The following is an 18,099-nucleotide window of genomic DNA, read 5'->3' on the forward strand; positions in this document are numbered from 1 at the left end:
AACATAACTTGAAAGATATGACCAACTTGAGATAGGGTTATATCGTAGCATGACTTAAACATGTAACACACAATATTTCATAATATGATATCACATGTAACGAAAATATAATTAACATGACATACTTGCAACAGTGAACATGACATGACATATATGTAATAGATAGCATATTTAACATGATGTACTTGCAATATATAGTAATAAGTGACAGAATATCTTGTGTAAGAAATGAAACTCATGACAGAATAAATTCTGTGTAACAGACAAATGTGTCTACTGAGTGACGGTGCGATGTTAATATAGTAGTTAACTTAAATTACTACTTGTACGATGGAGTTACATCTCTAGTACTTTTTGGATCATAACTATTTTGGACTAGTGTGGTGATTTTAGTTGCTCAATAGGTCTTTATGTATGAAGTATGTTTTAAGCATTTGAGATATTTTTAGTTTGGTGTATAGTATTGCTAAAGAAAAAAATTTATCCGCTGTGAATATTGCATAATGTTAGATGCATGTTAGGAATATTGCATCTTATAGTCATGAACGGGGGCAGGTAACCTTGTATTGCATGTCTCGCCACTTCAAATGTTCGTCTGATCTCAAACGGAATTTGGGGGCGTCACAGGGTGGTATTAGATCAAGTTCATGTTAAGTCAAGTTTCAGATCAAGTTCATGTTAAGTTAAGTTTAGTTCAAGTTTCAATTTATGTTATGTTAGTTATGCTATATTGTACGTCAAGTTATGCTTTAATTACTTATGAATTTGATTATGTATTCATGGTTTTACTGTCATCCATGCATCATTAGCTTGTGTGGAATTTTTTGTTAACTTACTGAGATTTGTAATCAAATCTTACTGTGGTAGTCCCAACTACCATTCCCTCCGAATGGTAGATCTTGTTACAGGACCTGAAGGAGAATCATGAGTTGACCAATTAGACACAGTCGACTGAGTGGCGGTGTGATGTCAATGTTAATATAGTAGTTAACTTAAATTACTACTTGTACGATGGAGTTGCATCTCCAGTACTTTTTGGATCATAACCATTTTGGACTAGTGTGGTGATTTTAGTTGTTCAATGGGTCTTTATGTATGAAGTATGTTTTAGCATTTGGGATATTTTTAGTTTGGTGCATAGTATTACTGAAGAAAAAAATTTATCTGGTGCGAATATTGCATAATGTTAGATGCATGTTAGGAACATTGCATCTTATATGTCATGAACGGGGGTAGGTAACCTTGTGTTGTATGTCTCGATGCTTCAAATGTCTGTCAGATCCCAAACGGAATTTGGGAGCGTCACGATTACAATGGTTCAGATGGTGTTCAAGTGGGAAATGGTCAAGGTTTGCAAATTACCAAAACTGGTTCTACTAAGCTCTTCACTCCCACCTCCCCTTTTCTTCTTCATAAAGCTATTTTCGTTCCTGAAATTCAAAAGAACTTATTATCTATACAACAATTTTGTATATTTTGAATTTCATGATAACTTCTTTCTTGTGAAGGATTACTTGGGGAAGGTCCATCATCAGGGCCAACTCAGTAATGATCTCTATCAATTCAACTCTGCCTTTCACAATCCTCATGCTGTATCAACTGTCTATGTCTCCACTCATGAATGGCATCGTCGTCTTGGCCATGCATCATAGCCTGTCATCAATAAAGTCCTCTCCAACAATAATCTTTGGATCCATAACAATAAAATGCCTTCTACTTGCTCCGAATGTCAAATGGCCAAAAGCCATGATTTACCCTTTCAGTCTTCTTCACTTGTTTACAGTCGTCTATTAGATTTAATATTTAGTGATATATGTGGACCTGCATCTGTGGTTTCTACCATAGGAGCTAAATATTATGTCAGTTTTCTTGATGATTATTCTAAATTTGTCTGTTTATTTTCAATGAAGTTTAAATATGATGTTGAAACAATTTCCCTTCAATTTGAAGCATATGTTGAGAAGCATTTTGAAAGAAAAATTAAAGCCATCCAATCCAATTGGGGTGGTGAATTTTGTTGCTTGAACACATATTTTCAACAATATGTAATCATTTATCGGCTCGCGTGTCCTTACACTCACAAACAAAACGGCTCAATTGAACGTAAACATTGACATATCGTCGAAGTTGGATTAAGTTTTTGGCCCATTCCAATCTACTGCTAGCCTACTGGGAAGATGCTTTCCAAACAGCCACCTACATCATCAATCGACTCCCAACTCCTATCCTAAAACACAAATCTCCCTTTGAACTAATGTATCATCGTATGCCTGATTACTCCTTCATGTGGGTTTTTGGCTGTGCATGTTGGCCGAACTTGCAACCATACAACAAACATAAACTTAGTTTTCAATCTCACACATGCATCTTCCTCGGCTACAATCTTTGTCATCAAGGTTACAAATGCTTTGGTCCATCAACTGGCAAGACTTATATTTGGAGACATGTTATCACTAATGAAACAATTTTTCCACACTTAAAAATATCCCAGTTCGAGTCCACTGCTCCTCAATTCGTGTCTCTTCCCTCACATCTTCATGTGTATACTCCTACTAGCACCACACATTTGCAACCTCACTTACTTCCCACGGGAACACCATTTGCCCCTTGTTTACCTTCTATTGTAGGTACAGAGGGAGAGAGATTGACTCAAAATGCTTATGCTCTTCATGATCATCAACCAAACATGGTAGTTCCAACTTCGAATTTGTCTCCCATTCAGTGCAACACTCAATCACAGCCTACCGCAAATAGCCCCATGATTACCATATCAAAGAACAATATTCATCAGCCATGGAAGCAATTAGATTGCTATATTTGATACCCACTTCCAAGAGCCTTAGTCATTGAAACAACCACTCAAGCTCAAGAACCTACATCTTATACCGAAGCCTCCAAACATGTTCTTTGGCGAGAAGCAATGAACAAAGATTTCGATGCACTCCTACAAAATGGAACTTGGTCCTTTGTTGCACCTTCACCACGAGCTAACATTGTGGGCTGTCACTGGGTATATCGAATAAAAAGGAAAGCTGATGGAACCATTGAGCGTTACAAAGCTCGTTTGATTGCCAAAGGCTTTCATCAACAAGAAGGAATTGATTTTTGGGAAACATTTAGTCCTGTTGTAAAACATGCAACAATTCGGTTGGTTCTATCTATTGCTGTTTCCTATAGTTGGCCTATACTCCAAATCTTTAGATTTTTTTGAAAGTAAAGCAGACAATTCACTTTTTGTTTTAAAGACAAAAACATAGGCTATTTACATTTTGATATATGTTGATGATATATTAATTATAGGCTCAAGCTCTACAGACATCAACAAAACAATTCAAAATCTAAAAGATGCATTTGCTGTCGACGAGTTGGGAGATCTTCATTTCTTTCTTGGGGTCGAAGCCATTAGAAGCTTAGAGGGTCTTTATCTCACTCAATGAAAATATATAGTTGATTTAGTAAAAAGAAGCACTAGATAAAGCTAAACCGTGTACCACTCCAATGGCTTCAACCTGTCACCTTACTGCAATTGATGGTACTCCCTGTAGTGATGCGGGTTTATACAGACATATTGTTGGCAGTATGCAATACCTAGTATTTACCAGGCCTGATTTGGCATTTGCAATTCACAAAGTCAGCAAGTTTATGCATAAGCCTATGGAATCACATTGGCAAGCCGTTAAACGAATACTTAGATATCTCGAACATACGATTTCCACAGGTCTCTTAATCACCAAAGCAAAAGATTCAGATTCCAAGCTTATTCAGATTCAAATTGGGTAGCTAATAGAGATGATAGGAGATCGGTTGGTGCCTACTGCATCTTTCAATGATCTAATCTAATTTCATGAAGCTGCAAACAACAACAAACAACGGCTAGAAGCAGTATTGAGGCTGAATACAAGTCACTAGCAAACACTGCAGTCGAAATCAGATGGATCTCGGTACGTCAACCACCTGTGCTCTTGTGTATCAATATTGGTGCAACGTATCTCTCATCAAACACAGTGTTGCATGCCAGAACAAAACACATAGAAATCGATTTTCACTTTGTCAGGGATCAAGTGTCTCGCAAACAATTATCAGTGCAATTTATTTAAAGTCGAGATTAGCTAGCAGATGCCTTGACGAAACCGTTGCCACCAAATAAGTTCAAGAATGTGCAATTCAATCTGAATGTCCGTGATCTCCCCTTCAGATTGAGGGGGCCTGCAGAAGATCAGGTTGATATCATTGCTGCAAATCAGGAAGATTCAAACCAACAATCCTGCAATCATCACTTGCTGAAATCAGTGCTACAAATAAGGGATGAGGAGCTGTGATCATGCGGATTCAAATTTGAATTATATAACTTCAAAACTCAAATTAGAATATATTTAAATGTGGCATAAAGTTAGGAGATAAGTTGTAATCATGTGCATATATACACTTCATGTAATCTGCGAATATACTTGAATGAGCAATACAAAATTTTTGAAAACTCTTCTTACTTTTCTTTACAATGCCAAAAATTGCACCAAGGGAGGAAAAAACTATCTTTGTCTACGATGATAGTTTGGGCATTGATACGGTACTCTTTACGTTTATCCATGAAATAAATAATAAATAAACGTATAAAAATAAAATTTACTATAATAAGTGATTTACAATCTCTTATGGAATCTTTGTGTAGAGAAGTTGTAAAGAGTAAATTTCATTTGTAGAGATTTTTTCCTTTTATAGAAGTCTATTCCTTTTGGAAAAATCTAGTTGAGTGATTGAGTCCTACTTATCTTATGAAATCATTGTTTTTTAAGAGTTTGAGTCAATTTTTCTTATCTCCTTTTGACCTTATCTATTGATTTTATTTTTATCCTTATTGTTATTGATTGATTTGAATGGACCCAGGCAACCCTAACACTTTGATTTTCCTAGCACATCTATGTATTAATAATGATCTGCCTAGCCATGTGGGAGCTAGCTTCTAGGTTTTTTTTCTTCTTTTTTCTCCCTTAAATGCTACAAGAAAACAAGAATAATGGGCTTCCTTTTTCACTCAACCAAAAGGCATATATGGTGTTTCAAAAGCAGTTGATTCTTTTGGGTCCAATAAAAGTTGGACGAACTTTCATGTCGTTAAAGCGATAGGCTATCCTTTTGGAACCTCTCTCTAGATCTCTCACTTGTGATTTTTTTTTCGAAGTTGATTCCTCAGTTGGGTCCCTCTCATCTCCGCGAGCGAGAAGAGTAGGGTGTCTAGTACCGTTTGTCGTTCGACGAATGGTTTGGTCTCACTTGTTGTGAGGTTTCACTGAATCTCGGTGCTATGGAAGAAGATCTCACCAAGAGGTGGGAGAGACTCCAACTGTCAACAGAGGAAACCAACATGGTTAAAATCACAGCAGAAGAATCAAAAGATACCAAGCTGAGAGGTAAGTGGTGCCTTGTGGGTAAGGTTCTGTCTGAAAAGGGAGTCAACAACGAACCATTCAGAATCACTATGTCCCAAATCTGGAGGCTAAATGGCTGGGTCAAATTCAAATATCTAAACGAACAAGTCTTCCTCATTGAATTCCAATCAGAACAGGATCTGAGAAAGGTCTTGGGAGGAAGACCATGGGTTTTTGATAGGAATCTGCTCACATTGCAGGAGGTTAATGAAAATGAATCGATAAATGCTTTACAGTTTCGGTATGAACCCTTCTGGGTACAATGCCATAATTTTCCTCTAACTGCAATGAATGAGACCATAGGAGAGAAATCTGGATCATCATTTGGCCATGTTGTCTGGGTAGAATCAGACTCTGATGGCCTAGCTTTGGGCCGATGCTTGTGAATCAGAATGGCGTTAGACATTCATTAGCCACTACTAAGAGGTAAATGGCTAGAGATAGATTAGAAGAAGCACGAGATTTCCCTAAAATATGAACGCCTACAAAGCTTTTGTTTCCATTGTGGTGTTCTGTTCCATAAAAATAAAAGATGTCCCCAACAGCGTTATGAACAAAACTCAGAAGACAAACAGGAAATATGGGGGCAGAATAGAAGCACAAAAACAAAATCCTTTCAACCAAAAGCAATCGCGCGAGGAGATGGGAAGGTCGGATGGGAAGGAAAAAATAGGGACTCACGATAGGGTGCAGGGAAACACACAAGATGGGCTCGCGAATGCCCAGGTCTCAATTTCATCACAACCCGATTCCCCTAACCCAAAATACCAGAACCAGAGTACTAAAGAGGGGATAATGGATAGAGGAGTACTACACCTGACTGGTATTGGCAGAAACACGGCTCTATCTAGACAAATTGAGACTCAAGACTTTACCCAAAACGCCCTTGATTCCATGAACACCAGGTGTTTGATGGAAGTGGACAATGGGGGTAATTTGGAAAATCAAGCTTGACAACAGAAGGAATCAGAACTAGTGACCAAGGAAGTACTAAAGGGGGGGGGGGGGGGGGAACCTACCTTTCAAAAATCACACCTAACAACAACAGAGGAGTGTGGGGTAGCAACTGACAAGGTAGATGAAAAACACACTGGTAGGTGGAAAAGGAAAGCTCGTGGTAGTGGCCACATCAAACCTGTCCTTACTGATATAACCAATAGTCACTTAATGGTTGGTGCTAAATGAAGAAATACAACCCAAAAACAAGACAAGAGCCCTCCAAGAAAGAAAGGGAAGTCAGAAGAGGGAAAAAATGATGAAGAAGTCAAAGTGGCAGGGGCTGAACTTCAGCCCTGCCATGACAAATGAATATTCTATCCTAGAATTGCCGAGGGCTTGGGAACCCTCGTGCAATTTGATTCCTTAGTAAAATAACTAAGGATAAGCAGCCCCACTTAGTCTTCCTTATTGAGACTAAGTGTAATAGGAGTAAGATGGACAAGGTGAAAAGGAACTTAAAATTCGATTCTTGTTTTGTAGTGGACAGCCTGGGGGCAAGTGGAGGTCTAGCCCTCTTTTGGAAAGGGGAATGGGAGGTAACCGTAGTCAACTTTTCCAGGTGGCATATTAGTGTGATGATAAAAGAGGAGAGAATAAACAACCATGGCAGTACGGGTTTCTATGGCCATCCAGAACAATAAAAAAGAAAGGGTAGTTGGGAATTGTTGAAACTCCTTAAACCTCCAGCATCTACCCCGTGGCTTAGTGTGGGGGACTATAATGAGATCCTTAACCAGAGAGAGAAGTGGGGGGGGGGGGGGGGGGGTGGAAGGAGACCCTACAGACAAATAGAATAGTTTCGAATGGTACTTGAAGAATGTGGCCTACGAGACTTAGACTACCATGGGCCAAGATTTACTTGGGCAAACAACAGGCATGGAAGAGACTTCACTAAGGAGAAGCTTGATCGAGCAATGGCCAACCGAGAATGGGTTGATAGGTTCCAAGCAGGCTCATGCAAGGTACTTCCCATGGTACAATCAGATCATTCTCCTTTACTTGTCTCCACCCTTGGCACCCACCACGGTAGGCACAAGAGACCATAATTGTTTCGGTATGAAGCTTTATGGGAACTAACAGAGGATAGTGAAAATATTCTCAAGCAATCGTGGAACATGGGAATATTGAGGGACTCCCAAGATAGTACCATAAGAGCTAAACTAGAGGGTTGCCAAACAAGATATACAACTTGGGACAAACAAAGGAAAGCTCAAGAGAAGGAAGGGATTGAACAAGATCTAAAGGAAATTGAGGCTCTCCAAAACAGAGGCAAGGGAAGACACATCACCCGACTATCCCACCTACAGAGGAGGGTCGAATCAAAACTAGCAGAACAAGAACTCAAGTGGAAACAAAGGGCAAAACAACACTGGCTTCAAAGGGGAGACAAGAACACCCAGTATTTCCATAATTAAGCATCGCATAGGAGGAGGACCAACACCATCAAAGCAGTCACTAATCCCGAAGGTAAAACAGTTTCATCCCAAACCCAGATTGCTGATACTTTTACAGGTTTCTTCTCCTCTTTGTTTACTACTTCCCTCCCTTTTAGTATAAATGATTGTTTGAGACCCCTGGATCAAAAGATATCCCCGTCCATGAGAGAGAATCTGTCCAAGCCTTTCACGGCTGAAGAAGTAAAGAGTGCAATTTTTCAGATGAAATTGTTGGGCTCCCCTGGACTCGATGGATTTCCAGCGCAATTTTATCAAAGAAACTGGGAAATTGTGGGGGTTGAAGTCATTTTATTTGTGCTAAATGTTCTGAACAGAGGTGGTTCCATCAGTGCTGTAAATGATACATATATCTCTCTTATTCAGAAAGTGCAGAATCCCAAGAGAGTTATAGACTTTCGGCCCATAAGTTTGTGCAATGTTTGTTATAAGTTGGTGACCAAACTCTAGCAAACAGAATGAAGAGTATCCTTCCGTATATCATCTCTAACAACCAAAGTGTTTTCGTACCTGACCGTCTTATATCGGATAACACATTGGTAGCGTATGAGGTGCTACACTCCATGTCGGCACCATGAAAGGAAAAAGAGGTTTCATGGCTCTAAAAATGGACATGAGCAAAGCGTACGATAGAGTAGATTGGAGGTTTGTGGAGGCCGTAATGACCAAGCTAGGCTTCCCTCATAAGTGGGTTTCGATAGTACAAAAATGCATCACCTCAGTTACTTATTCCATCATCGTTAATGGGGAACCGCAACAACGGTTTAAGCCAATCAGAGGCATCAGACAAGGGGACCCGTTGTCTCCCTACATCTTTATAATGTATGCAGAGGCCTTGACTGCTTTGCTGAATAAAGTAGAGACAAGTGGAATCCTTACAAGTGTACTGATCGGTAGGGGCCCTACCAAAGTGAGCTACTTATTCTTTGCTGACGATAGCCTACTCTTTTGCCAAGCATCTCCAAGTGAACTCTCAGAAGTACTGACCATCCTAAAACACTACGAAAATGCGTCGGGTCAGGTCATCAACAAAGAAAAATCCTCCCTATTTTTCAATAAGAACACAAGCCGAGAGACACAATCAAAACTCCTCCAACTTGCAAATATAAAGGCTATCAGCACAATGGAAAAATATCTCGGACTGCCTGCCATGATAGGAAGAGGTAAAGTAGCCGCATTCCATGCTCTTATCGACAGAACTTGGGCAAGAGTTGTAAACTGGAACACAAAGCAACTCTCATCTGCAGGAAAGGAAATTCTCCTCAAAGCTGTCCTCTAAGTGATACCCACATATTCTATGAGTATCTTCCTCTTACCTCTCTCGGTATCACAAAAACTCAACCAACTTCTCAGAAAATTTTGGTGGGGTTACAATGAAGACCATTCGAAGATCCAATGGGTGCCTTGGGACCAACTCAGCTCCTCAAAAGACTTGGGAGGGCTAGGATTCAGAGATTTTAGAAGCTTTAATTTAGCTATCCTAGCAAAGCAGTGTTGGAAGATGATCCAAAACCCTTTAGCCTTGGTCTTTCGAGTTTTAAAATAGAAATATTTCCAAAATTATGATATATTTGATGCAAAAATAAGCAGTAACCCCTCCTATGCATGGAGAAGTGTATTTTCGGGGGTGTCCCTTTTGCGATCAGGTCTGGCATGGAGAGTAGGGAATGGGAGCAATATTGACATATGGAATGATAAGTGGTTGCCTGGTATGCCTCATTCCAACATTGCATCTACTAAGCCACCTGAATGTTGGTGTACCGAGGTTAGTGATATCATTGACTTTGTCAGGCACACATGGATCGATAGTCTATTAGTAAAGATGTTCTCAGATGCAGAATGCCAAGCTATTAAGAAACTTCCTATCAGCGTAGGGGGAAGGGCCAACAAAAGGGTGTGGTTATTCACACCTAATGGCTAGTATATAGTGAGAAGTGGTTATCATCTTCATAGGCAGCAGGTGGATGACTCAGAAGGTGAATCCTCGAGCAAAAGAGAAGAAACCCAGGTGTGGAAGTCGATGTGGAAAATGGAAACTGCTCCTTCTGTGAAATCCTTCATCTGGAGAGCATGTAATGAAGCTCTTCCCACACTAGCCAACCTCAAGAGAAGGAAAGTTGTGATGGACAACCTCTGTTTGATTTGCCAATTAGAACCGGAGACCTCTGGACACGCGTTGTGGTCGTGTGGAGTAGCAAAAGATGTTTGGGCTGCGAGCTTCATCAAAGTGCAGAAGATGTCCATAAGTTCAGACCTGTTTATCAATATCTGGGCAGACCTCACCAAGAAGTTGATCATGTCTGATCTAGAAGTAGTGGCCAACACCCTGCGCGAAATCTGGGATAGGAGGAACGCCTATACTCACGGACAAGACTTTGTTTCCCCTAACATGGTAGTGCATAAAGCAAAGAGTGCATTGTCTTCTTACCAAGAAGCGAACAGAGTTCCTCTAGTTTCGGAGCATATCTCACAAAGGAGTCAACCTTGGAGGAAGCTAGCTGTTGACACCTACAAGGCTAATTGGGACGTTGCCGTTCTGAACTGGAAAAGTGGGTGTGGGAGCTATTGTGCGTGACCATAGAGGGTGTGTTATGGGTACTCTACATGCTAATAGACCATCTCCAGGTAGTGTTTTTGATGCTCAAGCCTTGGGCTTACTTTTAACAGTACTGTTTTGCAAGGAGATGGGCATTACCAACGTCGTGTTCGAGGGAGATTCCCAGAAGGTTGTTTACCAGCTTCTCCAGAACACTGCTGACTGGAGTACAAGGGGCCTTATTATTGAAGATGTTAAATATTGTCTTGCAAGTCAATGCATTTGGGCAGCTTCACATGTCTTTCGCGACGCAAACCAAGCAGCCCACATACTTGCCAAGTCTACGTTATTAGTTGATGAGGATATGTATGAAATTGAAGAATGCCCTTCATGCATTCGTTATGTTGTAACCTCTGAACTTATTTAAGTTATATCAATGAAATTAGTTTCTTATTTCAACAAAAAAAAAAAAAAAAAAAAAAGCGATAGGCTATCTCTCTCTCTCTCTGTCGGAAAGAGAAAATAAAGTTTCGGAAAGAAAAGCGAAATGCAGTAAACTCGACAAATAATTAAGCACCAATGATGATATACATATGTATTTGGAATTTTGTTATATAGAATTATTTTTATATACTTTTTATATATTTTAATGATATAATTGATCAAAATAATTATTTAATTTAAAAAATAATACAATCAATTACATTAATAAAATACGTAAAACATATGTAAAAACAACTGTATGTAAAATTTTGATATATTTACTTGCTTTCTCTCCCAAAGTATTTTCTCCAGTAACTCTAGTAAGATTTTTATTATTTTTAAAAAAAGAAAATTAAATATCCTTCCATTATCGGATAGTGGATAGCTCCCAACTTCCATCTTCTCATTCCCCATTAATTCTTGCGATTTTGTCTATAAGCCCCTTTTTTTTTTCTCCTTATGATCTTTCCGGCCTCTAGATAGGAAATTAATGTCTTGATCTAATACTTCCCAACCACGCCAATCCACTCAACCTCAAATCGTTGATCTTCAAGAACATACCACAATTGCTACCATAAGCTAATAATTAGTGCATGGGGTTTACGTGCTGCCCAACCTATACGTGAGTCCCATGTACATGTAATTACAAAGTAGTCATGCCTCCGGCCAATGCCTACACATGTGGTTGTAGGGGTGAACACCGACCTCGTTAGAGTTGGAATTTCCTAGAGGTGAGTGCTGACTTCTCGGAGCAGAGTTGGATTTAATCCTTTCGGTATTTTTTTAGCTTTATATTAATTAGATCATTTTTAAACAAAACATTTTGTGGGTTTTTAATTTTCAAGTTTTACTAGAAACATAACCAAAATTCTTTGAACAAGATCAACAAGATGCCGTTGTTTTATTTTTATCATTCCATATCAATATTTACAACAAATATTTAATTATAGAGAGTATTAACAGTAAATATAATAGGAGCCTAGCTAGCAACTAAGTAAAAAAAATCATGAGTTTAATTAAAACTCAACTACTACCTTGTATGCCATATCAGTTATTAGTGTCTAATTTATATCTATACTAGACTTATTTCTAGTGTTTGATTACATGTTACTATACTTTAATAAATTAGCATTATGTGATATTAACTTATTACACTAGACTTATTAGTTATTTCTATATTAGTGTCTAATTTATTTATATACTAGACTTATACTATAGTATCTAATTACATGTTATTATACATTAGTAAATTAGTATTATGGGTTATTAACTTATTAACGTAGACTTAATAATAGTGTCTAATTTATTTCTATACTTGATAATGTATGGTAGTGATACAATAATATTTATATATACTAAACAATTATTAGTCTATTTATATTATAGTAGTATATTATTTTATAATAATTAGCTTATACTAGTATATTATTGAGCTTAACTATATAACTTCTAGTTATTTAACTATATATCTATAGTAGTATATATGATCAATATATAGATAAATACATATATTTATAATATATGTATAATATCATAGTACTTGGGTTTGGAGTTAGAGTAGGAGTTGGAGCATAAATTCGAAATAGGATCGGATCATAGTCGTAGTCGCTCTAACGATACCTTTGACTTTGATGGAAAGCTCCTAACAAATGATCTGATCACTTCGACTTTTTATTTTATTTTATTTTTTTATAATTGGAGTAGAGTCGGTGCAGAATTGAAGCGGATTCGAATTCAAAATCAGATTTTTAAATTTTTACTTAAACTTACATGTTGCCATCGATAAGTTCCTTGACCTCAAATCTCGAATATCAAGATCGGCTCCACATCTAACCAACGCATGGGCTCACAAGCGGACTTAGGTATGCATTCGTAGGATAGGGCCAAATGTACAAGGACATAGAAATAGCAGCGCAGTGAAAATTTTGAACAAAAGTACTATCAGAATAATTGCTTGTAATTCTCCTTTATTTGTATGCATAGCCTTGTTCGGATCATTGGTCTATTAAATGAGCGAATTGCAATCTCGAAAGTTAAGATAATTGGAAGATGTAGATTATTATTATGTTTATAATATATTTTAACATATGTCACCGACGTTTCTTAATTTGGCCATTACCATTGATCATGTGACATTGGTCAGTGGTCACTAGGATCTTGCCTTCGTCTAAATTGGATCGGAGGAAACTACTTGTAACCCATTTAAAAAATTGCCACCTGTCTCTTAATTAATCACGGAGGACGTACATATATATTTTTTTTAACGTAGGTATAAACAAAAAATTTTTAATATAGATTTTTAAAAATATATACATGTCAGATGTTCAATGGACACTCCACAATTTTATAGATATTTTGGAGGAAAACTCGGTCCGTGGTGAATATGTCGTAAGATGCTCCACGTCAGCTAACTTTTCCTTGCTTGTGGTAAATGATAACTTTTCAATATGTGCTGACAGTACTGGGCATATTATTACGTAATTTAAGGTGGTCCTGGTCAAAAAGTAAAACCTTATATATATATATATATATATATATATATATATATGGTATTTGTTACAGCTAAGGTGCATGCGCTCCTCAACAGATGCATGGATGTAACAGCTAAATATGACTGCATGTCACCGTCAGCTCCTGAACATTATTATAATGTATATTACAAACTTACAAGACATTAATTATTGATTCTAGAAGTAGTTTTTACGTACCATATTGTATTTGTTACTAGCTCAGGTTCTTTCTACTCACTTTATACACCCTAGAAGAGACTCTTCGACCCGTTCGGCAACCAGTTGGCTATTTTGTTGAAGATCATCCAGAATAAATAAATAAAAAAGAGAAAAAATAGGGGATAAATGCAAAAAGGGACGAGATAGTAGTAGATACATCGTAATTGTTTACAAGTATAGCAATATATATATATACATACACTAAGGTACGTATGATGGATAGTTATTAATTAAAGGAGTACAGGCCTTCCAACAGACAGAGAGAGAGAGAGAGAGCATATCATTGTCGAGAATTTCGGCACATCGATCATGCCAGAGAGATCCAACATAGTGGCTCGTCGAACATGCCACGCGCAACATAAACATCGCTGATCCTAGTCCCCCACTTCCTCCGGACACGTGTCGTCATCTGTTCTTCCTTCCTTCCCGGTTGCCTCCATTTGGGACTTCCCCATAATCACTTACCCCCTCATGATCACTCACTTTGACATTTCCTTTTGTAGCAGAGACTCACTCAAAACTTGCAGAGGAAAAACAAAAAAAGAAAAAATGAAGGTGACTATCTAGAAACATGCACTTTCTTTGCTACAACACTCTTCTGTATTTCTGACATGTTATTCTTAGGAATTGAATTCACTTCTCTCTATTTATCTTCTTTCTCTGTCACAGATCTTCAACTGGGTACACCAGAGGTTTCATCATTCCGTCCTTAAGGGTTTGATTAATTATTTCCTAATCTTTCTCTTATTTTAATACTATTTTGAAGCTGCTTTTCTTTCTGGTAAATATTTTATGCATCAGTTTGTGGAATATAATATATATCGCTGTTGGCTTTTATCGTTTTGCAGTTTGGCATAAAGTTTGTTTGCATGATCTATCTGCATTCTGTATTTTTTGACAGATGAGATTGCTGGAAATTTGAAAACCACTGAATTGACTACAAATGAAACTGATAAGGAGGCGTTACTGAAACAAGTTTCTCATAATGTTGATAATGTGCTTGATAATGGTTGGAGCGATGGCATTTTAACAATTGGAACGTTGGGGTTCGATTATCCAAAACCCTTCAACCAAAGAAAGGAATATTTGATTCTGCAAAGTGAGGAAGAAGATGTTGAAAGTACTGAAGAAGAAGAAGAAGAAGAAGAGGAAGAGGAAGAAGAGTATTCGATTGATGATATTACTGGCGACGATGACAGTGAAAATGTCGAACATGAAGAACTGAATCCATTGATGTTCGCAACATTTGGACACGACTTTGAGGATGTCGAATCAAATCATGATCATGACAACGTTGTTAGACCTGAGGGGATTATGGCTGTCGTTGGTACTGTTCGGCCTCTAACTCCATTTCTGGGGTCTTCAGAACTCAGTGATGAATTGGACAAGGAGGAAGGCGAGAAACTGAAAAAGAAAGGAAAAAGAATAACACTGGCTGATCTGTTTTTGGCTGATGCTCATGTTGAAGGGAAATTTGATCCTAAAAAGGTCCCAAATTCGGGTGAAAAATCAGCGCTTAGAACCAAGAATGGCCTCTCTTTTGCTAAGAAGTTCATTCCTCGAGTTAAAGAGGATTCACGTCCAATCCAAACTCTGCAACGAGTGAGTAATATTGTTTTTATCTTTCCGAATATCAATCTTTCCAACACACTCAACATTCCCCAATTTTTGCCAAGTTTAGTGTATTGGGTTAACTTTATATTTGTAATGTAGCTGATGAAGAAAATGTTGAAGAGGAAGATCCATCCTGAATTTGATGTCAAGATGCAGAAGTTAGATGGGCAGAAGACTGGTGAAATAGGAGCTGTGACCAATGGCAAACATATTGGCTCCTCTGAATCTCTCACTCTGCTTCCAACTCAAGGTAATTGAAATTCTCCTCAATTTTACTAGAGCCCCATTTTCATACCCAGTTTATCATTCCAAGATTTTCACTCCCCAAGTTCTCTAACTTAGAAAATTGAGAGCATACAGTTAACATATGCCACATTAGTCATGAGCGTAATTAAAAACGATAAATCAAGAATGAAAAGTAGTATTACTTATAATCATCACACATGCTCGTAGTTTGAACCGTGAACGTAGTACTAATGTATACCTGCCTAGTCTAATCTTGTCAATCTTGAACACCAAATGATTGGGACATAATGTACCAGCACGACCATTATCCCATGTCCGAAGTTTTAACATTTCCTTTGAGGGGAGGGTGGGAAGAGAAAAAAATAATGTTCCCCACCCAAGTCTTGATATCATCTTTGTCTAAGATGGGACCTATTTACAAATTAATTAGGAACAAAATTAATTAATTAGGAACAGCTAGCTAGCTAGCCAGATTGACCAAAATGTGGACAGAATGATATCTGACCCTTTCTTTTGCTGTCTGGGCTGTGTGAATGTATGGTTTCAATGTCTTCAAGTCCATTATATCCATAGTGTGACCCAGGTGTTTATGCCAAAAAATCATTCTATAGCCTTTTTACCCTAAAACTTTAGCTTTCTTCTTGTACTATACTCACTCCTTCAACCTCTTCTCCTTGTAACTACTCTTGAGTGGCACGCGGAGAAGGCCAGAGTGGGTATACAACAAAGAATCCATCCTTACTGTCCTTTTCCAAATGCTATGATCGTCTACTTGTAACTGGTCCCTTCTACAGTCGAAAGTAACTCTATTCACATTTAATATTTCCAATGATAAATCCATCCACGAAGGCGTACGCCCTTGCTGGGCTTAATGAATTGTGATTTTCTTCAATTCTTTATTCGAGTTGGATGGTGAATTTCCGATGATCAAATCGAAGACACCGACTATAAATGTCTTTGGAAGGTATTTATTATTTAAAAATTGAGTAATATTTGATACAATCTTATATATGATTACAAAATTTATGCATTTCTTTTTTTAAAATAGTCTATTATTTAAAAAAAAAATTTTCAAATAAGTATCGAATTTATCTACTTTTTTCATAAAGAATGTTCAGGTTGTGCACATCTTAAATAATAAATATCATTTTTCTTAAAAAAATTATTATACAGGCAATACCAAACGAGATATTTAGCCTTCTCCGTATTATTATGACTAGACTTACGATGATCAACATTATGTGTGAGGAGAATACTACTTAGCCTCTTCAAAGTTACTGTTCGAATATTTTATTTTTTTTATTTTACTTAATGATTAAAAAAAGAGTATTAATAAAGTTATATACTTATATTTTTTAATTTTTTTTAATAATTCAATATGTTAAAAAAATGATAAAAAATCCAAATTACATATTTGTGATGGTAGTACACAAACGGTAAAGGCTGGCCGGCCTGCTAGCACCACCCTAATGTGTAATTTCAATGATCTCTAAAAATTCAGATCCAGATTGTGTTGATGTTTTTTCTGTCTTATTGTTGCAGGCGCTACAGTGTGAGATTTGAATAATGGGCTGGTTTCCCAGAGATGTTTTTATATTTTTTGTTATTGCTATGAAATAATTTTTCATGGACAGTATGTGTTAGGTGCATCTCTATTTCGCAACTTTATTCAATGCTTTGGGTTTAGTGTGTGATGGACGTTTGGTTTGTCGCATAACTGATACACTACAATGGTTTATGCTTTGGCATTTGGAAGCAGCTTTTTTTGTAATTTTGATTAGTAGGACATTAATGTAAAAGCCACATAATTATTGTTCATTTTAGTTTTATCAAAAACTAATTTAGAGTACTGGTATTGGTTTAGCTAAATGTTAGTGAAAGTCATATTTTAGAGAATATTCATTAAATTGAGCCTATATTGGATTAGCTAAACATAATTCATTTAAAAGATTAGCTATGTGAGAGTTAAGAACTTAAAGACGTCTTCTCTCTTTTTCTCTCTAGGAAAAGGAGGTGAAGTGGGGTCCACTAGGATTCTAACAGAATTAGTGGTGGTGGGGCGTGAGGGAACATAACAGTTTTCTCCTTCTTGTTGCAGACTTGAGGCAAAGTGTGGTGGCTCATAGTGGTTAGCACGGTGAGGATTTGATTTTGTGGAGTGACCGAGGGAGAGTGACCCAGAGATTCAGTACAACAGTGGTAAGATGAATGAAATAGAGGATTGGTGGAAGAAGCTAAGGTTGACGGAGAAGGAAGCTCTAAACATTGAGCTAGACGACGAAGGCTCGAAAGAAGTAAAATTCAAAGAAGATGTGTGTTTGATAGGGAAGGTTTGGATTGATAGAAGAATAAATAAGGGGGGTGATTGAATCGGTGATGGCAAAAATATGGAGGATTAGTAGAAGGGAAAAATTCCATGTAGTTGGGCCAAACACCTTCGTGGTAGAGTTTGGTAGTTTGATAGACAAGCAGAGAATCGTGGCGAGTAGACCTTGGCTCTTCGATGATCACTTGTTTGTGCTACTAGATTATGACGGGTGCATTCCCCCACACAAAATGTAGTTTAACACTAAGAGGTTCTGGATACAGATGTTTGAGATGCCCCTCAAGTG

General features: G+C 37.6%; 3 protein-coding genes across 3 annotated transcripts; all 3 read left to right on the plus strand.

The window, feature by feature from the left end:
- The first annotated feature begins 2,920 nt into the window (after window positions 1–2,920).
- Window positions 2,921–3,437, plus strand: LOC122310055 (uncharacterized mitochondrial protein AtMg00820-like). The gene is made up of 2 exons (XM_043123959.1): window positions 2,921–3,176; window positions 3,301–3,437. Exons 1-2 carry the CDS (start codon window positions 2,921–2,923, stop codon window positions 3,435–3,437), a joined length of 393 nt encoding a protein of 130 aa, XP_042979893.1.
- A 1,865-nt stretch (window positions 3,438–5,302) lies between these two features.
- Window positions 5,303–5,812, plus strand: LOC122310122. Its single transcript, XM_043124019.1, has one exon. The coding sequence runs from the start codon at window positions 5,303–5,305 to the stop codon at window positions 5,810–5,812; it is 510 nt and encodes a 169-aa protein (XP_042979953.1).
- An 8,256-nt stretch (window positions 5,813–14,068) lies between these two features.
- Window positions 14,069–17,336, plus strand: LOC122301915 (protein TILLER ANGLE CONTROL 1-like). Its single transcript, XM_043113269.1, has 5 exons — window positions 14,069–14,182; window positions 14,297–14,342; window positions 14,529–15,229; window positions 15,341–15,491; window positions 17,030–17,336. The coding sequence occupies exons 1-5, from the start codon at window positions 14,099–14,101 to the stop codon at window positions 17,041–17,043; spliced, it is 996 nt and encodes a 331-aa protein (XP_042969203.1). The 5' UTR covers window positions 14,069–14,098; the 3' UTR covers window positions 17,044–17,336.
- Window positions 17,337–18,099: the final 763 nt, after the last annotated feature.

This window comes from Carya illinoinensis, chromosome 1 (assembly GCF_018687715.1).
Source record: "Carya illinoinensis cultivar Pawnee chromosome 1, C.illinoinensisPawnee_v1, whole genome shotgun sequence".
NCBI classification, from domain to species: domain Eukaryota; kingdom Viridiplantae; phylum Streptophyta; class Magnoliopsida; order Fagales; family Juglandaceae; genus Carya; species Carya illinoinensis.

Excerpts from the sequence above, each read along its gene's own strand:
- LOC122310055 (XM_043123959.1), top strand. The coding sequence starts at position 2,921 with ATGAACAAAGATTTCGATGCACTCCTACAAAATGGAACTTGGTCCTTT. Across the intron at positions 3,177-3,300 it reads ATCTATTGCTGTTTCCTATA|GCTCAAGCTCTACAGACATC; the intron begins GTTGGCCTATAC and ends TATTAATTATAG.
- LOC122310122 (XM_043124019.1), top strand. The coding sequence starts at position 5,303 with ATGGAAGAAGATCTCACCAAGAGGTGGGAGAGACTCCAACTGTCAACA.
- LOC122301915 (XM_043113269.1), top strand. The coding sequence starts at position 14,099 with ATGATCACTCACTTTGACATTTCCTTTTGTAGCAGAGACTCACTCAAA. Across the intron at positions 14,183-14,296 it reads CAAAAAAAGAAAAAATGAAG|ATCTTCAACTGGGTACACCA; the intron begins GTGACTATCTAG and ends TCTCTGTCACAG. Across the intron at positions 15,230-15,340 it reads CAATCCAAACTCTGCAACGA|CTGATGAAGAAAATGTTGAA; the intron begins GTGAGTAATATT and ends TTTGTAATGTAG.